This window comes from Populus euphratica, unplaced genomic scaffold (assembly GCF_000495115.2).
Source record: "Populus euphratica unplaced genomic scaffold, PopEup_1.0 scaffold31.1, whole genome shotgun sequence".
Classification (NCBI taxonomy): domain Eukaryota; kingdom Viridiplantae; phylum Streptophyta; class Magnoliopsida; order Malpighiales; family Salicaceae; genus Populus; species Populus euphratica.
The window spans coordinates 2,718,689-2,746,599 of NW_011499850.1; the positions used below are offsets into that span (position 1 = coordinate 2,718,689).

The 27,911-nt window shown below is 33.7% G+C and overlaps 4 protein-coding genes across 8 annotated transcripts; 1 reads left to right on the forward strand and 3 right to left on the reverse strand.

Annotated features, from left to right (window-relative positions):
* On the forward strand, positions 1-5,024 carry LOC105121147 (two-component response regulator ARR12). 2 transcript variants are annotated; one of them, XM_011019679.1, is made up of 7 exons: positions 1-624; positions 1,316-1,468; positions 1,741-2,139; positions 2,246-2,322; positions 2,673-3,406; positions 3,512-3,956; positions 4,653-5,024. In XM_011019679.1, exons 1-7 carry the CDS (start codon positions 486-488, stop codon positions 4,722-4,724), a joined length of 2,019 nt encoding a protein of 672 aa, XP_011017981.1. In that variant the 5' UTR covers positions 1-485; the 3' UTR covers positions 4,725-5,024. The 2 variants fall into 2 exon arrangements, with proteins under 2 accessions (XP_011017981.1, XP_011017979.1); XM_011019677.1 differs by having other exon boundaries at positions 2,673-3,956.
* A 1,002-nt stretch (positions 5,025-6,026) lies between these two features.
* LOC105121148 (uncharacterized) lies at positions 6,027-11,387 on the reverse strand. Of its 2 annotated transcripts, XM_011019681.1 has the most exons (8): positions 10,735-11,387; positions 9,899-9,974; positions 9,410-9,468; positions 8,706-9,199; positions 7,858-8,018; positions 7,516-7,719; positions 6,256-6,985; positions 6,027-6,056 (listed from the first exon to the last, which is right to left on the reverse strand). In XM_011019681.1, exons 1-7 carry the CDS (start codon positions 10,845-10,847, stop codon positions 6,260-6,262), a joined length of 1,833 nt encoding a protein of 610 aa, XP_011017983.1. In that variant the 5' UTR covers positions 10,848-11,387; the 3' UTR covers positions 6,027-6,056; positions 6,256-6,259.
* Positions 11,388-15,786: 4,399 nt separating this feature from the next.
* Positions 15,787-18,563, reverse strand: LOC105121149 (uncharacterized). Of its 2 annotated transcripts, XR_841496.1 has the most exons (4): positions 18,133-18,563; positions 17,210-17,233; positions 16,013-16,401; positions 15,787-15,976 (listed from the first exon to the last, which is right to left on the reverse strand). XR_841496.1 is itself a non-coding variant. In XM_011019682.1 (3 exons), the coding sequence occupies exons 1-3, from the start codon at positions 18,326-18,328 to the stop codon at positions 16,100-16,102; spliced, it is 522 nt and encodes a 173-aa protein (XP_011017984.1). In that variant the 5' UTR covers positions 18,329-18,563; the 3' UTR covers positions 15,801-16,099. The 2 variants fall into 2 exon arrangements, 1 of the variants encoding a protein (XP_011017984.1); XM_011019682.1 differs by having other exon boundaries at positions 15,801-16,401.
* Positions 18,564-24,081: 5,518 nt separating this feature from the next.
* Positions 24,082-27,911, reverse strand: LOC105121150 (alpha/beta-Hydrolases superfamily protein). 2 transcript variants are annotated; one of them, XM_011019683.1, is made up of 10 exons: positions 27,469-27,911; positions 27,173-27,353; positions 26,704-26,837; positions 26,475-26,587; positions 25,674-25,797; positions 25,404-25,559; positions 24,964-25,116; positions 24,765-24,844; positions 24,492-24,541; positions 24,082-24,397 (listed from the first exon to the last, which is right to left on the reverse strand). In XM_011019683.1, exons 1-10 carry the CDS (start codon positions 27,838-27,840, stop codon positions 24,258-24,260), a joined length of 1,503 nt encoding a protein of 500 aa, XP_011017985.1. In that variant the 5' UTR covers positions 27,841-27,911; the 3' UTR covers positions 24,082-24,257. The 2 variants fall into 2 exon arrangements, with proteins under 2 accessions (XP_011017985.1, XP_011017986.1); XM_011019684.1 differs by having other exon boundaries at positions 27,173-27,366; positions 27,469-27,827.

Genomic DNA, 27,911 nt, shown 5'->3' on the forward strand with positions numbered 1-27,911 from the left:
GGGGGAGGCTCATATAAAAACAAAACCCCATTATCATATATATTGACAAAATATTAAAGAATGGAAGAAAAAGTAAAAGGCTTATGTGTGTCTGTTCAGGAGTGAAGAAAAAAGCTAAGGACAAATACAGAGTGTCGAGACAGAGAGGGGAGAGGGGGGGAGGTTGTGTGTACTAAAAGTAAAAAAGGGAAAAACTTGTTATAGATTTCTGTTTTGGTTGGGGTTGAATCACCCATCACTCTCTTTCTTTTGGGCTATCACCATCATTGTCCCATTTGTACAGCTTTTTTGTGTTACTAACTTCCATTCTCTCTCTCTTTCTCTGATTCTTGTTCTGATGCAATCCCATTGAATCTCCCTCTTTCTTTTGTTTTGCCATCTGGGTTGTCTTAAAGGCCTAAAGAACACTTCTTTCAATTCAAGAAGTCATAAAGTTAAGAACTTTATTGTGATCTCTATATTGGGTACTTTTTGTTTGGTACATAATGACTGTAGAGGACCAAAGGGGTTGTAATTCAGTTAATGAAAAAATGTTTCCTGTTGGTATGCGTGTTCTAGCTGTTGACGACGACCCAATTTGCCTCAAAGTTTTGGAGAATTTGCTTCGTAAATGCCAGTACGAGGGTATGCTCACAACCTTTTTGTTTTTTTCTTCTCTTTTGTTCTTCTTTTCTGAAGCTTGGAACTTGGTTTTTAAATTTTTTTTGCTGTCTCTTTAGTTTAGTTTTCATTTTTTTTTTCTAATTATATATGAATGTGCTTGTCTGAGTGTGGTATCATCTATGAACTATAGTGTTGTATTACTATTTTTGTTTCTCTTGTTTCTTTTTTTGACTGTTGTTGTTCTGTTTTATTTATTTGCTTTGTACTTTGATTAGGTAAAGGGTTTGTATAAATTTGTAGTAACTACTATCGCATTCAAGTTTTGTATTTTGTTATATTCTAAGGGTATGTTATTGGACTTTAGGGGAATTATGTTTTAATTGTCTTTGTATGCATAGTTTCAAGTTGTAATTCAATCCTTTCGTCCATTCAAGTTTCAGTTTGTGCCCTTTCGAAAATTTGTACTATTTCTCATTGCTCGCCCATTTACTCCATTAGAAGTAATTTATGTTTTATTTTCTGTTTAATTTTCTGGTTATATAGATTTTTAGGGTTGTAGCTAGTAATCTGATTCTCTCACTCGATTCTACTTCTGAATCTTGGGTTGCATGTAATTTGAATATAATTTATAGCGTGTTGGGCTTTGAAATTTTACTGCAAACTTCATTCAAATTCAGTTTCTCTTAATACAAGTTATCTATGGTGTTTGCAGTTACAACTACCAATCAAGCAGTCACTGCTCTGGAAATGTTGAGAGAAAACAGAAACAAGTATGACTTGGTTATCAGTGACGTTAACATGCCAGACATGGATGGCTTTAAGCTCCTTGAACTCGTGGGGCTCGAAATGGATCTACCGGTTATCAGTAAGCAAATGCCACTTTTGTAAAGTCGTTAAATCACCTTCAATCTCTTTTTTGTAATTTACTGTGGCATCTTGAACAGCGATAAAACATTTTAACCTAGATAGGGCAAATCTTTGTTGTTTCATTTTCTTATAATGACTATGCTGTTGGTTTCAAGAAATTTATGTCGTAATTACTGTGTAGTCTTCCCTTAATGAATAAATGAAAAATGGTTTAAATCTGTGGGTAGTTTTGATTGGATATAATTTTTTCCTACATGAACTTTGTTACAGTGTTATCATCTCATGGTGATAAAGAGTTTGTGTATAAGGGGATCACACATGGTGCTGTTGACTATTTGCTAAAACCTGTCCGATTGGAGGAGCTCAAAAACATATGGCAACATGTAATCAGGAGAAAAAAATGGTATCCCCAGGACCAAAACAGGTCACCAAATCAAGATAAGGGTGGTGATGGAGCTGGAGAGGGGGACCAAGTGACATCAACGGGTAGTGCTGATCAAAATGGAAAAGTAAACAGGAAACGCAAGGACCAAGACGAAGAGGAGGAAGGTGAGGGTGAAGATGGAAATGATAATGAAGAATCTGGGAATCAGAAGAAGCCTCGAGTTGTTTGGTCGGTGGAGCTGCATCAAAAGTTTGTCTCTGCTGTCAATCAACTGGGTCTTGACAGTGAGTTTCCTCAACTTAGAAGCAATATTTTTTGCTTTGTATTACCATAATTACTAATCCCGATACCATTTCTTTTATCCTTCACTTTTTGTTGCATCATTTGCAGAGGCTGTTCCAAAGAAAATACTTGACCTGATGAATGTTGATGGGCTTACAAGGGAAAATGTGGCAAGCCATTTGCAGGTACCTATGTTTCGTTTTTGTTTCTTTACTTTCCATGAAAAATGATGCCTAATGATTGTCAGTACTGCACCTGTTATTGGGCTTGGGGTGACATCATAATGGAATGTGTATCGGGTTAACTGTGTGCTCAACCTTATTGTGAAAAACTTGGCAAATCTTTGACAATAACAGGGCCCATTTTTGCAAATTAGAAATGCCAATTTTACTATTCTTTCACATGATCGCTAATAGTGTGGCGAGATATATATATATATATATATAGACAACTGGTAGGTAGATACGTCTAAAGTAATTTTGACCTTGTGTTGAAATTTCAAAGAATTTTGTTGCTGTTTTGTGTTTCCTTACAGAAATTCAGGCTTTACCTCAAAAGACTAAGTTGTGGAGCAAATCAGCAACCCAACATGGTTGCTGGATTTGGTGCTAAAGATTCATCTTACTTGAGAATGGGTTCGCTGGATGGATTTGGAGATTTTCGCTCTGTGCCTGGACCGGGACAGCTTTCAACCACTTCTCTTTCATCATACCCACCCGGGAGTTTGCTTGGTAGATTGAACTCTCCTGGTGGTTTAACCTTGCAGGCAATAGCTTCTCCTGGGCTGCTCCAACCAGGTCATTCCCGATCCTTGAACAATCCTCTCAATACTCTTGGAAAGCTCCAGCCAGGTCTCTTACAAACAAACCGAGGCAGCACAAATTTATTTCAAGGGATTTCATCAGCACTGGAGCCCAAGCAATTACAATTGAAGTCTATGAACCATATTGGAGACTTCAATCACAAAGGTGATGCAACGAGTTTTACACTTGCCGGTTGCTTCCCGGATGTCAAAGTGACTATTGGTAGCTTGGGCAATACCATATCTAGTGCCGCAAACAACCCTCAGATGCTTCATGTGAACCCACAACAAAATCAGACTAGGAGATCGTTGGCAACTCAATCTTCTCTAAGCATGCCTTCATTGAATCAGGAGTCTTTTGATGTTGGTGTTCGTGGCTCTTCAAATTTTCTGGATCATAGTAGATGTGATGATAACTGGCAAGGTGTAGTTCAAATGTCCACATTTCCTTCAAACTCTTTGCCATTGGGCGAACCTTTCCGACATGATCCATTGCCTACAAGTACCCGGAGAGACAATATATCTTCCTCCACCTCTCACATTGTTAATAACCCTCTTGATTTTTCTTCATCGGGTTCTCTCACAGCACCTTTAGAAGATTCCAGATTAGATATGCAAGGACAAGCAGACTTGGTTGGTAATATTTTTCATAATACAAATTACACATCAAAGAACAGATGGGGAGAAAATAGCCAAAACTATAATCCTTGTCTAAATGGTTCGTTTGGTGCCATGAACTCCCTGGTTTCTGGAAATGGTTCCATGAGCCCATTGAGCCAGAGTATGGACCAAAGGAAAAGGTTCGATGCATCTGTGCTTGGTCAATCAAACAGTGGGACTCTATCCATGTTTCAGCATCTTGAAGCTGAGAATTCTGCTCTGGACCGAACGGGTATGAGAATACCAAAAATGAGGTCAAATGAGGATTTTCTCTTGGAGCAAACAAAGTCTCCTGATGGTTTCGTTCAAAATAATTACGAGTCTTTGGATGATATAGTGAATGCAATGATCAAACGGGTATGAGAATATTTTTTGCTTTATCCATCTCAGTTACCACACTTCAGATGCGTTCTTTTCAGCTTTTTTTCACTCATCATTTCAAGTTTTCTTGCCGTAAAGAAGCTACAAACAAATTTCAAAGGACTCCTTAACTTGTTTTGGTATAAACTGTAAAAGCTCAAGATGATGACAACATGTATGACCTTTACTGTCATGTTTATAGAATGGGAGTTGGTCATGGTTGCACATATCTACTTTCATTATTCAGTCTTTAGATTCTTTATTTTGATAGAAAGATTACATGTTCTTATCAACTTATCACTTCCATATCATTAATAGTACGTATGTGATGGGTTGGTGTTTTTTCATCTACATTTATTCAAAATGTTTTTGCCATGTTACCTTGGAAACATTTGAGTGGCTGAATTAATAAGGTGAGTGAATGAGAGGAGAGGATGTAAGTGTGTATAATCGACAATCACTAAATCCGAATCTATAGATAGAATTCAAAGTTCACTGATAGAAGGAACTGTGAATCATGACTGTAGCCAGTCTCCCTATTATAATTTGTTACTGCTACTGTGGAAATTTTGTATTACTAGTTGCTTGTTTCATTTTCTTTGCACTTGTTGTCTGGAAAGATTCCTGACTGTTTTTGAGAGATAAAATTGTTAAGCTACATGCTTTGACCCATTATAATGTTATTCGAAGCAGGATCAAAATGATGGCGTCTTGATGGATGGAGAATTCGGGTTTGAATCTTACTCACCTGGATCATGCATTTGAGACTCCCTTCCTCCATATTGAAGGAGAAGAAGGGCATCCGAGTTCACTGCTCTCATGGACAAATTTGTATCTTGTAGTTGATCTCTCTTTTCTTTTTCTTTTTCTTTTTTAGTTTATTTTTCCTTCCCCTTTTCCCCGATGTACTTTCATCGGCCTTTTTCCATTCTTATTCCCTATTACTAGAGTTAATTTACTGGTTAACATTTATAGCAGGATCCTAGTTTTTATCTCTTTCTTTTCTCTTCTCTTGTTGATAAACTAATCGTACATATTGAATTCATCTCTTTCCTTAATTTTTAATATTTGCTCTTTGTAAATTTAAAGTTAACGAGACGTTTGCAGATTTTTTTGACTGCCTTGGAGCTATAGTTTGATAACAGAAGCATAAACCTTTCACTGAAAATGCTTGACCAGGAAAGAAAAGAATGGTTGCTTTGAACAGCCTCCATTACATATGATTTGTTTTCGCTTGTGTTTATCTTATTCAGACACTGGTTTTGAGATTCATGGTCCTCGGATTTACCAAGAATTATTTGTACTCATGCATGGACAGACACAGGTACCTTTCACTTTTCTTTTTGTGTGTGAACAGGAAAGCGTTTGCTACTCTGCATGGAACCATTTGTTATGTTTAGGGAAAGAAAACGAGGGAGGTTCATGTGGTCTTTATGTTTCTGCAATATCCTAGAAGTTCTGCGTTAGTCTTTTGCACTTAGAGGAGGTGGGATTAACATTTTTATACGCCTCGTAAGGAATAGCAAGCCAAAGTAGAACAACAAGCATGGTTACGAGATCCGATTTGAGATTTAAAACCCGACAAAGAAGTTAGTTCAATGAACCCAAGACTGACAAAGCTTTCTGGAACATCCATGATTTAATTCTTCTGTCTGATATAATCAGGCAATGATTGTTACGGTACAGCATTTAGTTATAATTATTTTAATTTCATTCTGATCGCCACATCATCCCATTTACGTTATTGCTATAATTAGTTGTTTTATTTTTAAATTTAATTCTTCAATTACAGATGCTTATACACGGTTACTATGATCTCATATCATAATCTAAATTGTTAATTTAGCAAATTAATTCAAGTTAACTGAATTTATATAATTTATTGTTATTTTAATTTTTTTAAAAAAAATTATCTTACTAATTATTCAGCTTATACTTGGCAAGTTAATCAAATCACATTAATTCAACCACACATGATTTTAGAAAAAACATTGGAAACGCTTAAACAATTTTGTTGTGGCGTCTTCCCTTTACAGGAGGAAGCGAGAACGATAAACATGGCGTCTTCTCTAAACTTAGATAATGTCTCCTTCATTCGATTTTTGCTTTGTCCGGCCAATGAGAACATAGGCAAAAGCAGAGACTGGAGTCATGCAGCATCCTTTTTAATCCCAATCTGTTAAGCTTGAATATATTCAATTATGTTTCTCAACGATCAAACAAAAAAATTAAAAATTCACGGGCTCTTAACATATATAATATCAGTTAACACCAGGATAAATTAGATTTAAACATTCTGTTCAATCCAGCTCAACAAGCCGAGCTCTTCTTTCTGCGGCTTTCTTCCTGACAAAAATCCCCCAGCGTAGAGCTGCTTTCAGCTTAAGCCATCCAACGACAGCCTTTGAGCCTCTTCCTCGCTCCTGCGCATATGTTTGATCCCTCTGAGGCTCATATGCTTGAACGCTATAAGAGTAACAAGGCTCATCAGGATGAACAAAACCAGGTCCCATTCCAACTCCACCCATACCGAGTGTTTTTAGCAGTCTCTGCATGTCATCACTCTCCAACATCTCTGAACTCCTTACCCGTATTTCTTCTGTGAAGAAGTCTTCTAATCCATTCCCAGTCCTTGGCCGAGACCAATCTCCTGGAAAGCAAGTATCCCCCACTGGGGTTCCAACAGACATATAATCCGTGCCACCAGATAAGGCTGCTTGTGGATTATTTAGGGTCATTGCTGCATTCTGATCTGACCTAACAAATGGAAATTTAATCAACTGAGGGACTGATGGGTGGTTAATTATAGCTTGATATTGTGGACTTGGTTCAGAAGGGATAAACTGTTGCTTGTTTTGATCAGATGTTATATACTGATTTCTCTCATAGCTGCTGTCGACTATGGGTGCAGCGGATGCTCCTTTGCCACCCTTATTGCTAGCTAGGGAGTTCAGAACTTTGCCATCATATTCCACAACATGATGCCAATTCTCATATGCTCGCTTCACCAGGGAATCCACTGAAACCTGTAAGCAAACATTAACATGAATGAGCAAAAATCTACTCACAAAGACAAGCAATGCGGATCCTTCAATCCCTAGGGGGGTTTTTGAGCTCATGACTTTCAAGATGCTGAACAAAGGATTGGGGCAGCTAAAGTTTCCACAACGTGTCTTAATAAGGTCATTTCTTATGTCTAAACTAGAGAATAACCATCAGTTGTTAATGGTCCTGATGGTCTATCAATCAAACACATCGGCAGGAAAATTCGAATAGACTATCCACCACATACCATGTAACCCTCTTGACTGTTATTTAATGTTTAATTTCAAGATTATTTCCACCACATTTTATTGAGCATATTTCTTTACATCATTAAATGATATGAGCAGATGACCATTCACTACTTTTCCTAAAGCTAACTGCAGTATTTTGTATGGCACTTTGAACGGACAGATCCTGTGCACTATAAGCAGACGAATATCAGGAGCAAAAATAAAGTGTAAAATGATGTGAAAATATTGTAGTCAATTCTGAATGGTAGAGCGTATCTAACCTTTTGATTGTGATTAAGTGAATCCAGAGAGAGGAACTGCCCATCAGAAATAAGGCCCCTGGGCTCATAAACATTATTGAAAACAACACCGGTGCTATGAGTACCAGCAGCATAGTAAACGTAAAGCTTTCCTCCTAAGACACAAGTCTTCGCATGCTCAACTGTATTCTCCCACATCCTATTTGACATTCCACTTCCAAGGATCTACGTGCACATCAAAATGGGGCAGCAGGAAATTGAAGAGCAATTAATATGGAAACAAGGGATATGTTCTGAAAGAAATAATTAGTTTCTCAGCACATATGTAGGGAAAAACAAGCAACCAGAGAAAGGGATTCTTACATTTCTTAATTTCTGTGAATCCCTAAAAAGAACACGGAGAAAATCTTCAACTGTTGTAATATCAGCCATCACCAATTTTTTGTGCAGTGCTCCATCCTTTGCTATCCTGTCCAATCTCCAAACTTCATCATGTAAAGCCGGCGGGTAGTGTTTTTTGTATACTGCAAATTATAAAAACAATCCTGGTTACAACAACTTGATGGCAACAATTCATCTGAAATTTAATAAAATATAAGAGGCGATATTTCAATCAAGTATAGGCTCCCAAACTATAAGACAGCCCCTAAAACTGGAGGTTTGTTTCTAAGACGCTGCAGAACTGGCTGTTGCATCCATTTATAGCATTAGTTATATTCTAAGGCTTTTGCATTGCATGTTTACACCCAAGAAAATAACTGAACTATGAAGTTCCAAGTCAAAAAGTCCTGTACTACTCATATTTACCTTCACAATCAGACTTGACAGCGAGTTGTCTTTCAACCAAGCTAAGAATTACAGCTTGGAAGAATGCAGAAGGAACTACTGTTCTCCTGCTACTCTTACAACCTTTCACCATCCAATATGCACCATGTCATGCAGTGGAAGGCTACTAGCTTTATCAGCAAATGCACTATAATAGAATGATATCATTGTTTCTCAATTAAATGAAAGAGAAACCCAGAAATATGGTATCATTTGAGAGGCTTAGTGGGCAGCCATCTACCTAGCCTAGTAAGAGTATCTAGATTCTAATATTGTTGATCACTTATTTTTCATGTTTATACTCTACTGTTCTACTCTTCAAGAAGGATGTGTGCTCCATGGAGATTAAACTAGCAATCATAAATTATAACTACCAAAAAACTCACATTCTCCTCGGTGATCTTTAACAGCAAATGCCTCTGTCTTAGCCTCACGAACACGAATCCCCTCACAATATCCAGGAGAAACCTTAACACCAAGCCTGAACTTTCTGCTCCTTATCCAACTAGAATTGTCAGTAAATGTAAGATCTCCAAGAGTTCCTACCCCTTCCTTGAGACTGACCTGTAGATCCCCAGTCAGTAGTGGCCTTTTACCTTCACGCTCCTTTACTTCATGGCTTTCAAAATGTTCTGCTGTCCAACCTTCATCAGCTTCGTCATTGAAGTCACCTTCAAGAACCACAACATTCAGTTTGGCTGCTGATTCTGGTCCAGTTTGCATGACAGTTCCAGTGCTTGCATCCAACAGGACAACATGGATAGTTGCCCCTTGCTCCCCCTCAACTTTCCCTCCGGTGAACAGGTGAGGAGGCATTCTTGTTCTGAAATGAAGTTGTAGATTGTTTCCATTTGGGCCTGCAAGTTTTGGTGGTGACGACCTGACATGTAGAAATGCAAGTCATGTATGAATACCTATACATTGCAGTTGTTTCAACACTTCTAAGTTCCCAACTTCCATCAGGAGAGCATGGGTTATAACTGAAATTTATAAGGATTGTTTCTACATTGTTTGTCTGCATCATGAAGATCCAAGGCAGATTGGAAAGAAAACATTAGTCTATAGGATTAAAAAATATCCAGGAACCTACCCTCCAGCCAATTTAGCAGGGCCTAACCTCGTCAAAGCACGTTCCACTTCTTCGCTGACCTGATTATTCATTCAAAAAACCAAAATCAGCAAAAGAAGTTGGAGATAGCTAGAATCAGATAACACGTCATGATTGCGATGCCTTCAATAAATTGAACCAACAGCAGAAGCATTGGAGATAGAGAGATAAGAAATCGTTTGAATGTTGCCAACGACTTTTTTTCAACAAATCGAACTAGGAATTACTGAGCAGCAGTCTCTGCAACTATTTCAGTATGACTATACGTGAGACCTAATACGTGACTCCAGTCATGATTCTCATGACATACAGTGAACTAGAAATATACAGCAGCAGTGGTGTCATTGTGTCTTCTAAAGGCTAGCATGATATCACTCTTCTTATCTATTAAGCTCATCAGCCATCAATATACCACAACCCAACTAATATTTTATTATAATAAACGAATTAAAGAAAGACTTTATGGCTCACAATTCTGCGAAACAAAGGCTCCAGAGATGAGCAAAGTCTTTGCAAACTATCCACCTTCAAAGCCTCCACAATTACACTGCAGATAATCCAAGTCTTATATCAGTTGGAGTGAACTCAAAAGAAATGCCGCAAACCATTTGTACAAAGAAGATAGTAGACAAACTGACTTAATTATGCATCAAACATTGACTTGAAAATTCAACCAATTCCACAGAAGTTTAGGCTGTTTGAAACTCGAGCCCAAAAGCTTAAGCATGCATTTGATATTTCAATAATGATGATCTTGTTCTTAAACATTGGTCTGATTTAGCAAACGCAACTCGGTGGAGGCTTTGATACTGAAATCAGCCCCAAAGACTGGTTTCAGTAGCCCTAACTCAACAATCCCACTCTAACACCGCTCTAGTGCCCAAGATTCTCTTACAATCACAGGCTCATTCCTTCATGTACCTCCCTTCACTGCCAAACAAGTTGAAGCTCGTCTACAAGCAGTTTCAATCATTCCGGAAGTCTATCAAGTCACCAGCCTAGTGATATTGTTAATGAAGATAACATTTCACTTGGCATGAGATCCACCAGTCATTAAGTCACCAAAAGTCATTGTAAAACCAAACCCAACGGATCCAAGAAGATAAATCCAATATCCAAATTCTCCTATAATTAACCCCCCGTTTTGGATCCTAATTAACATAACTCATTCTTTCAATTCTCTTTTAGTTGTCCTAATTAATCCTTCAAGCCAAGAAACAAAACCACAACACAAATTGCTTAGACCATGAACTACTTGTAATAAAAATCGTAAACAATAAACCTCGTGAAGTAATGCAAAGACAAACCTTGCTAAAGCGGGCAATTTTGCCTTTTTTGATTCTGGCAGGTTGTCAGCTTCATCATCGACACCCTGCTCATAACCTCTTTTCTCAACTCTCCTGCCCCTCGAACTTTCCATTTTAGAAGCTTAACAGAATCCAAAAAGATTTCAGCTACCTTTCCAAATTTAGTGGGGTCTCAAGAGTGTTCTAAAGATCCAAGCACAGCCCGAGAAACTTCAAAGAAAGAGAAAATGAAAACCCTATATGCACAACATGTGAGTACACATCACCATATGCTTCTGACGAGAAAAGACTGAAGCTTTCAGACCCCAAAAAAGCAGAGAGAGCTTTCTACGACAGCTTCCAGATCTTGATATCGCAAGGATGATGTGTTTGTTTACTTTTACATGGATCCAAGCTGATTTATTTTCTTTACTTCTGATCTAAGAATAATAATAAATATTTCTGTCTACGTATATAAAAATATAAAAGTAATGTCAATACCAGGCATGACAGTGAGTGCATGAACGTCTTTGAAACCGCGTTTGAGGGTGTCCATCGGCAAGCATGTGGTATTTGACTGCTCGTGATTTCTTTGGAAGAGGAAAGTCAAACTCGTGGCCCCATAGAACCAAATTGCCTCACATGCATCTATTTTTTTGTTAGGATGTGCACAAGCTGACCACCTCTGTGCTGTTTGGATACAAATAGCTGTTTAGTTTCAATTCCTTTCTTGGTTTTTTGGCTCAGCATCTCTTGTCCCTTGAAATGGATTTTGCCGATGGAAGTTTCAACTACAGACGCTATAAAATAGAACCATGCAAGATGGGTTTTTCACGCCACAATGCATGCGGATCTAAAAAACATTAAAACAATTCAAGTGTTTCTAAACAAGTAAATAAATTTGAGATTTAGTTCATTGTTTTGACCGTATTTGATAAGATCACCCGGTTTAAATAATACAAATAAATAAAATATAATGATAATAAATAAACTTGAAAAAACCATTAACAGTAAAAAAAATTATGAAATGATTATTTTATTCTTATATTTATATGTTTGTATGACCACATTATCCATGATTCAACTTGAAGATAATTAAAAAAAATCATAATAAAAATGTATCCTTTAAAGAGTTTTTTTCTTGCAAGGGTATATCAATTATTTTGACCGTATTTGATAAGATTATCAGGTTTAAATAATACAAATAAATAAATATAATAATAATAAATAAACTAAAAAAAACATTGACTATAAAAAAAAATTATAAAGTGAATATTTTATTCTTATATTTATATACTTGTATGACCACGTTATCCATGATTTAACTTGAACATAATAAAAATATAAAAAATCACTTTAAGTGTTCTTTAAAGAGTTTTTTTCTTGTAAGGATATATCAATCATTTTGCTATGTTTAAAAAAAAAAAATTAAGTCTCTAGAAGTAGTTTAATATTTTTTTCTTTTAAGAGTTTTTTTAGTTGTTTTGTTATGAAAATATTAAAAGATCAAATTATCCTTAGTTGACAATTCAAAGTTTTTATAGTGAAACTGCAAACCTATTATTACATTGTTTCAATAAATACTAATCTATGACTTTTCTAGGAGATTTAGGTTCCTTTTTAATGAGAAGGTCCATCCCAATTAGATTTAACGGACTAATTAAATTTAAAAAAATAAAAATAAAAATAAAAAAAGAACTCAGTTTTGCAATATAGGCTAAGATACATTTCACTTGAACCTGAACATTGAAATGACCATTTTGCAATTCTCAAGAAAAATCAAACAACTTTCTAGCGAGGGCAATATGCATTTTTCCTTATTGTTAATTGGTATTATCATATTAATCTGGGAAAAACTAATCTATTTATTTTTTTAGCATAATAAAATAATTTAATTACTTTGAAAAATAAATAATATTAAATTGGTGTCTAGTGATTTTTTGTTTTGTTTTTTTACTTATTTATGCACAATAAAACAACTTACTTACCTTTAAAATAATAAAAAATTATTAGGTTGGTATAGAGATTTTTTTATTGTATTTTTCATCTTGATTGTTTTTTTTATAGTTAAGTTGACTAATGTGCAAGTTAGTATTTTAATAAATATAAAATATTATTTAAAAATTAAAAATAATTATGCGCGTTGCAAGCACGCATCAATGAGTGAAACATGTCTATATTTTTTAGGTAAAATGTGAAATATCTTCCAATAATTAAATATTATTTTTTGTAATAGTGTTAAAAATATCATGATATCCTCTATTCGATGATCAGACATGCATGCATGGTGATATAGTGATTGAGTTTTGATAAAACAAAAAATTATCCTCTCTCTTTTCTATGTCCTTACCTTGGGTTTCATACATGTCATTTCAAAAATTAAATATATGTTACAATTTGTGTTTGTTTTAATTGTGATTATTATTTGTTTTACTTTTATTTTTTAAAAAGATGGTTTATTTTTTATTTTTTTCCATTAGCATTTTATTTCATTTAATTTATGTATCGAGTTTGGTCCCTTTTTTTTATCCCTTTTTAATATTTTTTTTCAAATTTGTCTCTAATTATTTTATTTCATTTAATTTTTATATCAGATATGGTCTTCATTCTTTTAATTGCTATTTATTTTATTTTTTAAATCCTTTTTTTGATTATTTTTTAATTATATCCCTTGATATTTGGATAATTGAGAATTTTGCTTTATGTTTTTTTTCATATTTGCTTTCTAAGAGATAATCTTGGTATTAGATTTCAAAGATTAGTCGGATTTTATTTTGATATTTTTTTAATTTTTTATTTAATATTAGGTTATTAAGCTTTGAACTTCGTGATTTTTTTATTTTTTTTCTATAAAGTTATTTTGATCTCATATTTCAAGTCGTTAAATAGTCGAGTTAACCTTGATTTAATTGAATATTTTTTTTTAATTTTGCTTTTTATTATTTAATTTATTAGAGTTGAACTCCATTATTTTCTTCAATTTCTTTTACATGGGTTATCCAGATTTTTTTTATATGGGTTAATGGGTTATCCGGATCACAGTTGACCAGGGATTTAGCAAGATTTTCAGATATTAATAATTTAATTACTTTGAAAAATAAATATTATTAAATTGGTGTCTAGTGATTTTTTTTGTTTTTTTACTTATTTATGCACAATAAAACAACTTACTTACCTTTAAAATAATAAAAAATTATTAGGTTGGTATAGGGATTTTTTTATTGTATTTTTCATCTTGATTTTTTTTTATATACTTAAGTTGACTAATGGGCGAGTTAGTATTTTAATAAATATAAAATATTATTTAAAAATTAAAAATAATTATGTGTGTTGCAATCATGTATTAACAAGTGAAACATCTCAATATTTTTTAGGTTTTTTAGGTAGTATGCAAAGTATCTCCCAATTATCAAATATTATCTTATGTGATAGTGTTGAAAATGTCCTGATATCCTTTATCCAATGATAAGACATGCATGCATGGTGATATAGTGATTGAGTTTTGATAAAAAAAAAATTTTATCCTTTCTCTTTTCTATGTCCTTACCTTGGTTTCATACATGCCATTTCAAAAATTAAATATATGCTACAATTTGTGTTTGTTTTAATTGTAATTATTATTTGTTTAAAAAAGATGGTTTATTTTTTATTTTTTTTCATTAGCATTTGATTTTATTTAATTTATGTATCGAGTTTGGTATTTTTTTTATTGTTTTTTTATCTTTTTTAAGTTTGTTTTTCAAATTTGTTTCTAATTATTTTATTTCATTTAATTTTTATATCAGACATGGTCTTCATTCTTTTAATTGCTATTTATTTTATTTTTTAAATCCCTTTCTTGATTATTTTTTTAATTATATCCCTTAATATTTGGATAATTAAGAATTTTGCTTTATGTTTTTTTTTTTATCATATTTGCTTTTTAAGAGATAATCTTGGTCTTAAATTTCAAAGATTAGTCGGATTTTATTTTGATATATTTTTTAATTTTTTTATTTAATATTAGGTTGTTAAACTTTGAACTTCGTGATTTTTTTATATTTTTTTATGAGGTTATTTTGATCTTATATCTCAAGTCGTTAATTAGTCGAGTTAACCCTGATTTAATTGGATATTTTATTTTTTAATTTTGCTTTTTGTTATTTAATTTATTAGAGTTAACCCTGATTTAATTGGATATTTTATTTTTTAATTTTTCTTTTCATTATTTAATTTATTAGAGTTGAACTCCATTATTTTTTTCAATTTTTTTTATATGGGTTAAGTTGAACTCCATTATTTTCTTCAATTTCTTTTATATGGGTTACCCGATCACAACTGACCAGGAATTTAGCAAGATTTTCAGATATTTATTTTTATAAAATTATCTCATTTTTATTCAAGTTTTATTTTGTCATCAAATAAAATCATCACATTTTTAAAATTTTTATAATATTAACAACCATCATTGTAGAGTCGTGGAACAGCGTTCTTGGAGTATCGTGGCTCCATGTTCTTGCCAGAAGTGACGAAGTCTCGATCACTGTCACCACCTTTTAGGTTTGGAAATATCCGTAAATTTGACTTTTGATCGCTTAATCTAAAAAAATCTATGCATTCATCGTTTCATTTCCCCTTACTTGTTAACACTTGATGGTCATTATCATTCAACATGATATCAGTTTGAAAATATATTAAAATATTTATTTTTTAATTTTAATTTTTGGTATAAATATATCAAAGTCATAGAAATACTCTAAAAAAACCTATCAATTTAATGAATTTTTAAACCAAACTAGCAGGACAATGTTATTGAAAGATGCGACTGAATGCATTTCTTAATTCCAAAGGAACTGTTGAAGGAAGATTGCAAGCAAAAAGAACACAAACAAATGACATGGCTGAGGTAGGTGAGATAAGGTGAAGCGAACAGCTGATGCTTTTATACGGTCAACATGCAACATGAAAAAATCCACAAGATCCCTCGATACTAAAAGATGGAGATTTTTTTTTTTTTAAATTAACATGAGGGTCCGATTCTGCTTAAAAAAAAAAAAAAAAGAGATTACGTTGTCCAGGAAGTTTATATCAGGGTAATAAAAGAAGACTTGTAAAATCATGACTATTACAGTATGCATGACAGTACAGCACTGTATCAAGTAATTCATTAAGAGTACACTTGAAATAATGGCTGAGCTGTGGATCCAGAACAGATCGAATTACCGGTGAAAATTGATACATACATGCCATTTTTTGCTTGCCTTTGCAAGAAAACTGATGCAATTTGCTAGTGACAGTGTAAGCGAGGATTTCAAGGAATTTGCGAGTGCCTGCTAGTATAAAAGCTAACGATAAAACAATTTGCTAGTTCAAGTGTAAGAAATATCTAATATCAATTATATAACAATTACTTTCCTTCGTAACCCAGTTGACGGGCCCGTTGCTCCCATAAGGAAGTAATCTTCCTCTCTCTGATCAGCAATGCTTCAGACTGCTCTCTTGCCTCCTCACATGTTTCAGTTGCAGCATTGCATTTTTCTGCCTCCCTTTGGTATTGGGATGCCACCCTTTTTGCTTCAGCAAGCGTGATGTTCATGTGATGAGCATGCTCTTGAGCAACAGCCTCTTGCAATTTCAACTCCTCTGTTAGAAGGTCAACAAATTGCTTCTCCATCTCCAATTTGAGATCTGGGTCATTGGCCCCGCAATCTATGATAAAAAACAAGATAATGTAATGTCAGTGAGACCACGATTCCTCAAATCATAATTAAAGGAAGCATATAAATGAGAAAGATAAGTTGCCATAAGCTTGAGTCTACTCATAGTAAAACAACATGTTTAGAGCACGAATGAATGGCCGGAATAAGTTCAAGCATCAAGAGTGTTAAAGCAGTTCTTTTGAATTTTGATTTTGTTTCACAACCTAAATTTTTTTCAGATAGTGAAATAGTACGGAATAGCAAAGATAAAAAGGAGCAACTGAATCAAAGCTCAAACTTTAGATGACATTTGACTAACAAGCTATTGTGCTTTTTTCACTCATCAAATTGCCAGTGGTTGGATTGGCCCTAGCTCTTGGAAGCCAGTAGCAGCATCAGAGTTATTAATTGAAGTTACTTGCTTTAAATGTAAAGGAATATGATAATTCAAATAAGAGCAATTAAGATCAATTAAAAACCATTTATGAGCTGAAATCATAAATGGAAGAAACCCAATAACTGGAAAAGAACTAAAATACCCGTTCTGCAAACTGAGGAAAGACAACACAATTCTTGGGGCATGTTCACATTTTTATCAAACAAAATGCAAGGTTCTGAGCAGTTGGATGTCCGAAATAACATACAAACAAGGTTCACACACAAGAATTTATGCTCAAGATTTTATAAAAGATTGATAAAGTTACTAGTCTCACTTCATTAGAGGATTTCAGAAACTGTAGGACAACAAAATCTGCAATGTTCTCAGAATAACAAATAAAAATGATCCAACAAACTGGGTTTGTAGAATGAGCTCTAACCTGTGACTGAGAGGTTGGCCAAACCTGAAAGAAGAAAACAAAACAAGAGCCACAAGAAATTAGTACATAAGAGTCTGATTTCTTCAAAATTAAAACTTGACTTGCAATCAAGCTTAAATATTTTTTCTAATAGAGGCTATAATGAATGCTGTGGCTAGTAGCGTTGTTCTAGTAAAAATATTTTCAAATATTTTGCTACCTAAAAAGCTATTCTATTCAATTATTTCCATAGCAGATTTAATTGCATATTCAAGTATCTTGTCAACATGAACGGGCTGATGCCTACCACAAGGTTATTCAAGCATTGGGTTGCAAACGGATTAGGACATCAAAAAAGAAGTGAAATGGATGATTAAGTTAAAAAAGAAATCAGATTCAATAGGAATCAACAGGGGAAGAATGCAAGATCTTCATTTAAAATGAAGCAGCAGTGAAATAAAAACAATAATTTATACAAAAACAGAGCAAAGAAAGCAAGTTCAAAGACAATTCCTTGCAATTTCTCTCAACCATAAACCAAGCTTTCTTCATTCAATATGCAACACTAACAACTTTAACATCGTTTTCTCTTCTCGGATAAAGGTTGTATCAAATTGGAAGTAGAAATAGAAATCCAAAATCGGAAACCAACACAGATAAAAACCTGAGAAATTGATGAACGTGGAACCCCCTAAATTTCTCTCCACCAAACACAAAAACAGTCCACCAATAAAGCAATTAAGAGAATTCAAGATCCAAAATTAGGAACAGCGATAGATCAAGACCACAGATTGATGAAATGGGCACCCTTAATTCCACTCAAATTCACAAAAACTCCATCAAAACTAAAAATTGACGACAACCCAGATGCAAAAACACAATAGAATGCCAATAAGACAACACGAAACAACAAAAGCAGGAAGAGACAAGTGTTTGATGGATACCAGGAGCAATCTTGAGTAGAGTCATAGGAGGAGGGCAATCACAGATGCAAGGAGGGCAAGAAGAGGCTTTGGAATCAGGGAATCCAAAAGTCTTCTTGAATCTCCAATACAAAGCAGGACCACACACACCTAAAGCAGAAATCACTGCAAATATGACCAAACAACACCTCAAGCAAGCCCCTGATCTCCTTGACATTTCTCTTTCTCTCTCCTTCTCCTATCAAGATGACTGTGTCTGTGTGTGTGTGTCAGCTTCTGTGTCTTGAGAAAAAGTAAGTGAGATCTAATGATGATCTATCTAATGTGGATACAATGATTGAGAGCTGAGGTTGAATCAAGGAAACCAATCTATTGATCGTTACTGTTTTGTCAGTGGGTTTTTTCTTTTCTTTTTTATTACCTGAGGAAATTTGTGTCATTACATTACATTACATTTTTTTTTTTTATGAGCTGTAATGTAATCAAAATGTGATTTAAAAAATATAATATATTTTATAATATCTTATTTTGCATGAGATGACAGCTATGGGAGAAATTTCATGATGTTCATGCTAATATTTAAGCAGAAATAGATCGAGACCACACAGCGAGGGCCAATTCAATTTGTTTTTTTTTTATTATAAAAACGAGGGCCAATTCAATTTGTTTTTTTTTTTATTATAAAAATTATAAAATAAAAAAATATTTTAAAAAATAAAATAAAATTCTCATTATTAACTTAAATGAATTTAATAAATTCAATTAATTTGATAATATAATTAAAAAATATTAATAAAAAATAAAATAAAAAAATAACATTTTAATATAAAAAATGAATGTGTGTTAATATCATCAAAATATATCTTTACAATATTTCTAAAATGTATCAATGGTTTTATTTATTAACAAAGTAAAAATTAAATAAGATAATTTTTTTCTTAAAATTATCTTGTCTAAATTTTTCAGAAGATATATTTTTAAGAATTCACTTGCTTACGTGATTGCTTACGTGATGGCTCATACATAAGCAAAAATTAAACTAAATCTATAATCTAGTTGTGAGATTAAAATAACTTTATAGAAAATATATTGAATAAAATAATAAAGTTTATTTTTTAAATAATCTAATATTAAAAGATAAAATTAAAAAAAAAAATCAAACTTGATAAATCCGTAGAATTCATTACCTGAGACACGATGTCAAGATAATTTTATAGAAAAAAAAATAAAAAAAAATATCAATTTCCAATGAACCTAACAATGATAAATAAAATTTAAAATATAAAAATAAAAAATCATCATAACCAACTTAGTTCAATCTTAAAACATGTATCAGGTAGCACCTACTTATTAACACATATGAGGTACGTGCCAATCACTTTTTTAATTTAAATAATATTTTATAAATATTAAAAAGCTCAATTACACTTGACTTGTATGAGAATAAAACAAATAATAAAAATTAATTAAAGTTTCATTGCATCCAAAATGTTTTTTTAAAAAAATTATGTGTATTTAAGTAATTGTACTATGCTAAAAAAGTTGAAAACCCTAAAAACCTCTTGGCCTAAAATGAAATTTTTTTTAATGATAAAAAGTTAAAGTTTTCATTATTTAGAGATATATTTATTTATTTTTATTATTTAATATTAAATTAATAATAAATTATTTTTTATGATTTTTATCATATAATAAAATAAAAAGTAAATTAACCGAGTAAAATTTATAACTAAGATTATAAATTTAATAAATTAATTAAAAATTAATTAAAAATTCAAGTTAAGATTTTTTAAAATGTTTTTTATATCATTCTGTTTTTCTTGTTGTCAATTTCACTATATTAAAAAATAAAATTAAAAAAAAAAGTCAAACTTGATAAATCCGTTGAATTCATTACCTGAGACACGATATCAAGATAATTTTATAGAAAAAAAAATAAAAAAAAATATCAATTTCCAATGAACCTAACAATGATAAATAAAATTTAAAATATAAAAATAAAAAATCATCATAACCAACTTAGTTCAATCTTAAAACATGTATCAGGTAGCACCTACTTATTAACACATATGAGGTACGTGCCAATCACTTTTTTAATTTAAATAATATTTTATAAATATTAAAAAGCTCAATTACATTTGACTCGTATGAGAATAAAGAAAATAATAAAAATTAATTAAAATTTCATTGCATCCAAAACTTTTTTTAAAAAAAATAATGTGTATTTAAGTAATTGTACTATACTAAAAAAGTTGAAAACCCTAAAAACCTCTTGACCTAAAATGAATTTTTTTTTAATGATAATTTAATAATCGCATACAAAGTTAAAGTTTTTTTTAGCTATTTTTTATTTTTTTTCAAGTTCATTATTTAGAGATATTTTTATTTATTTATATTATTTAATATTAAATTAATAATAAATTATTTATTATTATTTTTATCATATAATAAAATAAAAAGTAAATTAACCGAGTAAAATTTATAACTAAGATTATAAATTTAATAAATTAATTAAATATTAATTAAAAAGTCAAGTTAAGATTTTTTAAGATGTTTTTTATATCATTCAGTTTTTTTTTTTGTCAATTTCATTATTTAGTGTAGGAATTTTCTTTAATTTTATGCTTAATATTGAGTTACTGGTAAATTGATCTTGATATTTTCTATTATATAATAAAATAAAAATTTAATTTGATTTAGTAAAATTCATAACTCATGTCACATCACATAATTAATAAATTGACTAAATATAATTAAAGAATTAAAGAATTGGGTAGGAATATTTTAAGTTTAAATTATTATACTAAATTTAATAATAATAACAAAAAGTTTTTAATGATTTAAATATATTTTAAGAAATTTTTGCCCCCTCCACAACCAAAAAACACGGGCTAATAAACTAGTTGAAGATGGCAAAGATGAAATCCCTAGCATCATTAAACTGTTTTTTTTTTAGATTAACGTGGGTGTTCGGGCCAGCTTGCGCGCACCACGACTAATTCCACGGGTCCTGAAGTTAACGACCATGTAAGCCTCCAGTGGTCATTATATGAGCAACCAAGAACTCGAATCTGAAACCACAGAAAAAACAAACTCCTTGATCTCAAGTCCTTAGCACTTGGCCACTATTTAGATGATTGCATCATTAAACTTTACATGACCTTCTTCTAGAGCAGAGGTGAGTGAAAAGATGAAATCCCTAGCATCATTAAACTTTACATGGCCTTCTTCTGGAGCAGAGGTGAGAAAAAAAAAAACACCAAATCATGGCTTGAGGGCACACGGACTGTCGGTGCCCCGATTCCAGCTGGGAATGACAATAAAAGGGTCCAAACACGCTTGACAATGGTGTCCTTCCAAAACCACATGACAGGGGGCAGTTAAATGATGGACCTCAGTACAATACTATTTATTTATGAAGAAGCTTTGCAGATAAACTCCAAATAGTACTATTAATGGAATAGCCTCATGACAATATTATGTGGTTTTTCTAAACGATTTTCATTGGCTGATCCCCTTCGACATAAACATGAAGTATATAACCACTTCGTTGAATTTAAAGATTTGGCTGAGAACCAATTTTCTCTGAAAATTCAAGTCTTTCAGTGTGGTAGCGGTGGTGGGGAAAATATATCAATATAATATTTACCAATTTTTTATCTATTATCATGTCCTCTGCAAAACATTATGCATAAACGCATCCATCACACTCTTCCCAATGTAGTTCATACCATGTTTCTTCAAGCAAGTTTGCCTCCTTCATTTTTAGGTTCATGCTTCTATTAGCTTTCAAATCCCTTCTCGAGTGCTTCATGGGTCCATTCCTCCAGTTTCTTATTTCTAAATCTGCGGTTGTTCATGTTATTCGTACCGTATGGGTATATTTGTTTTTGGGTTATGTGAATTCCCAGAAATGATATTGTTGTTATGATCCTTTGTCCAGAAAAGTCATTATTTCTCTGTATGTCACTTTTAAGGAAGATCATTTTCCATATAATTCTCTCATGGAATAATTTGTTTCCAGTTCATACGAGGCAAAAGATTTTTCACATCTTAAGGTTGATTTAGTCACATCCTCTTCTTCGCCGCCTTCCCATGTTCATCTACCCCCATTTATTATTGTTTTTTACTCATCATTTTTTAAACCATCTTCATTCAAGGAAGTTGGCAAGCATCAATGCTGGTGCGATGCTGTATGATAACTGAATATGAAGCTCTGCTTTCCAATCAGACTTGTTCCTTCTCCTTCCTCAATTACAATATACTTGGTTGTCGATGGGTTTATAAGCAGAAATTAAAGACAGATGGCTCTCTTGAGAGAAACAAGGCTCGGTTAGTTGTCCGAGGATATAATCAGCAAGCTGGGGTCGATCTTGATGAAACTTTTAGTCCTGTCATTAAGCCTGTTACCATTCGTACTATTCTTAGTCTTACACTCTATCATGGCTAGGCAATCCACCAGTTGAATGTTAAAGATATATATACCTTTCTTCATGGTCATCTTATTCAAACTATCTTCATACGGTAACCATCTGGGTCATCCCATTTATCTTTTTCACCTTAATCATGTCATCTACGGTCTCAAATAGGCACCGAGAGCATGATTCACTCGTTTTACTGTGTTCTTATACGTACGCTCATGGTTTTACTTGTAGCCGTGCTGATTATTCCATGTTTGTTTATCGCATGATCATTGATATGACAATCTTGTTTCTTTATGTGGATAACATTATTCTTAATTACAGCTTCCTCTTCACTCTTCTGAAGTTTGAATTTGCCATGAATGATTTGAGGGGCTCCATTATTTCTTGGACATTGAAGTCTATAAGAATATTGGTGATCTGTTTTTATCTCAATCCAAGTATGCCACTGACTTGCTCTCTCATGCTTCCACGGGAAATGCCAAATCTATTTATATTATAACTACTTCCAGAATCCATATGTTATTTGTCTCTTTTTGAATGGCTCTCCATTTAAAGACCCAACACTCTTTCGAAGCATTGTTGGTGGTCTTTATTACCTTACCTTCACACGTCCTGATATTGCTTCTGTTGTTAATACAATTTGTTAGTTCATGCATGCTCCTCATGATGTTCATTGGCATACCGTTAAAAGGATTTTACGTTATATCAAACAAATTATGGCTTACAATTACACCATTATGATCCTTCTTCATTACTTGCTTATAGTGATGCATATTGGGCTGGATGTCCTGATACTTGATGATCTACTGCTGGGTTTTGTGTTTTTCTTGGTCTCAATCTAGTCTCCTGGGCAGCCGAAAAACAACATATGGTTACAAGTAGTACAGAATCCTAGTATCATACCCTTGTTGTTGTTGTTGTTGCCGAATTATGTTGGCTTCGTTCTTTGCTTAGTGACTTGAATGTTTCACCTTGTCTACCCATTGAAGTATTTTGTGATAATATCTCTACCCCCTATCTTGTTGTCATTCCTGTTAATCATGCTCAGACTAAGCATTTAGAGGTTGATTTGCATTTTGTTCGCGAACGGGTTGCTTGGGGAGATATCAAAGTCAATTTTGTTTCCAGCAGTGATCAAGTGGCCATAATTTTGTTTCCAGCAGTGATCAAGTGGCTGATATTTTCAGCAAAGGGCTCTCTTCTGCTCCATTTGCCTGATTATGAGCCAATATGAGCGTTCTAGCATCTCATGCTCAAATTGCCAAGGGGGTTGTAATGGACAATAGCAATTTATTATCCTTAATTTCATGTTAGCTATATATGGTAGTCTTGTATTTTATGCCATACAATATATTGTAATTAAGGTAAGATTATATATTGGTTGTATGGTTGTATAATGATAATATATACACAGAGATAGCCCTCATATTGAGGTCATCTCCTTCCAAAACTCTTCAATATAATGGGGCATGGCCTGCCTGTTATCGCTATTGAGAGCAAGAGATTGTTAGTTGCTGGTTGGATCCTAGACTCGCCCAGCTTGCCATTATTGAAGTTTCAATGCATAGATTCGCAGAGATGCAAACAATTGTGTGATTTCCTTTTTTCTTAATTTTAGGCATATCACGAGACCGCATCATGTTGCTACATACACTTGTAAATTGAAGCACACATTTTGTAACGCTAATGGCAGTTCCCTAGTTGACTACTCATGCTTCCTTTTCATTCTTTATTTGTCCGCTTTAAATCTGGATAATACTGGTCTATCCATCCCTGAATGATTTCAACTTCCTGTCTCCTCAGCTCTTTAAGCCATTCTGGGTCATCTTTCGTTGCGGATCGAAAATCGACATGATGAGCTCCTTTAAAAAACAATGACATAAGTTTTAAGTTGAAGCACATAAAAGCACGCTGTAAGAAGGAAGAAGAAGAAGAGGGATTCACATTATCACATACCCTTTTCTGTGACAAGGGCAATGACGCTGGAAGATATATTTTTCAGCACACTGAAGATCCAAAGATATTAAGTTAGACCTTTGCAGCAGCATCAGCAATAAGAGTTATAAATAAGCAAAAAAGTCGTCAAGAGATAATCTTTAGAGGATGCCTTGTGTGCCAACAATGGAGCGAGAACCCTAGCTGTTGTTGTGACGAAGAAATCCACAATATATACCATTAATGGTTAGCTGAAAACTAAACAGGATGCCAAAGAGAAATAGAAGAACTAACCCTCCTCTGCTCCAGGGGTCTTGCATTCCATTTGAAAATATGATGTTGCCACCTGATCTCTTCAGAACAAGATCAATTCTCTACACAGAAGACAGACATTTTCTAAAATAATAAACATGTCTACTCCCTTTATCTCTTGGCTTAAGAAATCATGACAGGAATTTCATACATAAAAGAAGGGAAAATGAAGAAAACTCACTTTGCCACCGAATTCAGTAGTGATCCAATGTGATCGAGGTTTAACCCCAAACGTTTTCATACAATCTTCTGCAAACTCTTTGTAACTAAAGCTGGATGTGGGAAACATGCTCTCTTCAGAGCATGTCATTGGCATGACCATCTCTGTGCATGCCTGCATGATTTTTGGACGAAAGGTTTTGTCTTGTAATCAAGCAACTCACAAATTTGGGTTATTGGCTTTCTATTGGTGTGCTTCAAATTTAAGGCCATGTCGTAAAGAACGGACCATTTTCATAATTTATGCTTACATAATTTCTTCTGAAGTAATGTCTTGTACAGGCCTAAAAACTTTTCAAATATACCTTCTTAAATAATTTACTTGATTTTTTTTTTCTTACTTAAATTAAATCAGCAAATAAAAAATAAGGAATTGGAAGAATTATGGTCATAAACATGTACCTGCCAATTCCAACCATGTAGACCATGAGCATCAGGTCCATGTTCCAACTTAAAGCATTTTTCTGCCCGAGAATAGTTGTAATATAAGCTTGCAGCTGCGAACACCCTGGTGATCTTGGAAGCCCCCGATGGAAATCCATCGATAATCTTGCACATCTTCATCAGAGACAGCAATTTTCCAGAGTATATAATCAGTCGGAGATATCCAAAATAGTTTTTTTTTATATGAATTCTTGTGCGTTTCTACCTGCATTAGAAAGCAAATCTTACCGCTTGCACAGGGTAGGCAGGTAATGGCATCATAAAATTAGCTTCAGTTGGGTAATTCACCATGGCTGTGTAAACAAATGCTGACCATAACCATTCCCACACTGAATCTAGTGAATGAAGATCTCTGTACAAGGGAACCAATAAATTAACGTTGGGACTTGAGGTTAGAAAATCCACTCAGAAATGTGCATTAAACAATTTCTTTGGTGGAAACTAACTTATCTTTCACTATTTGCTGATCTTCCATAACCAAAGTGGGGTTGACATGAAAGTGAAAATGGCCTTATGAGGCTTGTAAACGTGTGTGTGTGGTGAAGTTGCTAAGGGCATTACTCATATATGTTTTCAACCAAAAGATAGATTTTATCATTAAAAGGATTAACAGTATTCTCAATAACTATTGTGTCCCAATAGCACAAAATCTCCTGGTCATGGAAAAATGTCAAGAAATTCTTTTGACTGTATATGACTACCTATCCCCATACTCTGTCATGCATTTTGCAATTTCGAAAGTCAGAGCATTAGTTTCTGCCAAATCCTCTCATGCATTTAGGCAGGTATCGTGTCTATTCTCTTCTTTCTTATCCCAACCTTGTAACTAGTTGATCATTGTATTGATAAATTAAATTGAAGAGGTAGTCAGTAGGATTGTCTTCCCTCCCAAATGAAAGGTCAAGGTTCTGTCTCACCATTGATGTAATCAAAGGCAGAGTCTTTACATGAAACACAATTTCATAAAACAGAAATATACTTTCTTTTTTTAATTCTCTGTGGATTGTATGAATAAAAGGTGAGGCTTACTGGCAAGCTCTGAAAGTTCTGCTCAGTTCAGCCAAACCTTCCTTCTGCGCTGATAGTGCCTCCAGCTCTGCCCAGCTCCCTTTTATCACTTCATAGCAATTCGAGCTTGCTTCCTGCCCGTGTTAATAAAATCATCTTTCAATACAAGAAAAAAGGAGTCTGAGAAAAAATTGAACCGAAATGACACCCTCTCCAACACACAGAAGAAGAGGGAGAAAGAAATGTAGACCTTGAAATCCTGGGAGACAGCATCATAAAAGCTTGACCATGGAGTGATGTCATCAAACTGCAAAATAGGGGCTGAAGATGCCAATGCACCAATGGCTATGTGTGGGTATTTCAGTCTGAACCAGGCTGCCAGCACTGAGAGAGAGAGGAGGAAACCTTTTCATTACAAACAAGAAATAAAGAAACTAATTTCACCCGTGACAAGAAAATTAAAACAGCAGTCCCAGCATCTAGACCATTTTTCTACGAGTCAACTGAAACAACTAGCAGCCCCCCACTATAAAGAGGCATTAGCATCTACCATCCTACTACACCATTGATGACTATTTTTTCAATTACTACATTTAGTTACTATCCCATTGATCTTAATTTCCTAGGCAAAGTCATCTAGTTTGATGTTAAATGAATTTATCTTAGCCATTCACTACAGCCATTAAGCATCAAAAGCTGAGAGGGGATTTTGAGCCTACTTCCTCCATAAGAGCCACCGAAAACCACCACAGGAGATGCTTCAGAGGAAAGATTATGCTTCAAACTCCTTATCAGAAGTGCAAAATCAGCCAATGCTTGTTGTGAATTCAAGTATCCCAACGTCTCTGCAGACTTGTATGATTTGTTTCCAAATGGCATTGACTCCCCATAAAATCTATGCTGAAAAATAACACTAAAACAAATCAATCATAAATGTTAATGCTGAATAACAGTCAAGTTCACAGCTGGATTTTAATCAATAGCTAATGCTGTGGAGTTTTTTTAGAAACAGTACTTCAATGAAAACCAGAAGAGCTCTGAACTTGGGAGCAATGTCAAGCAAGAAGCCAGTATTAGCAGCAAACCACTCAATGTCACCTTCATTTCCAGTGTAGACGAAGATAGGAGCTCCTCTGTGCCAGTAATGGCTGTTGACAAGGTACTTTTGGTAGAAAATTTTTGAGCTTTTGGGCTGAAATGTGAAGTGGTCTAGGACTTGCGGGAAGTAGTGAGTCTTGTATGGGATCTTTGGTTTTGAGGCCTTTGGTTGTTTGGCTAAAGATTGACCATAACTTGGTCTTGGAAAAAATGTGGGCACTGATTGTATTATTGGTAGTGTTGCAAGAATGGCAAAGACTGGAAGCAGAAGAGATGCACAAGGAGCCATTCTCACTGAGGAAGAGATGGGGCTAGTCCTGGATGATTTTTTATACCAGGCGTCCACCTTTGCTCGTGATT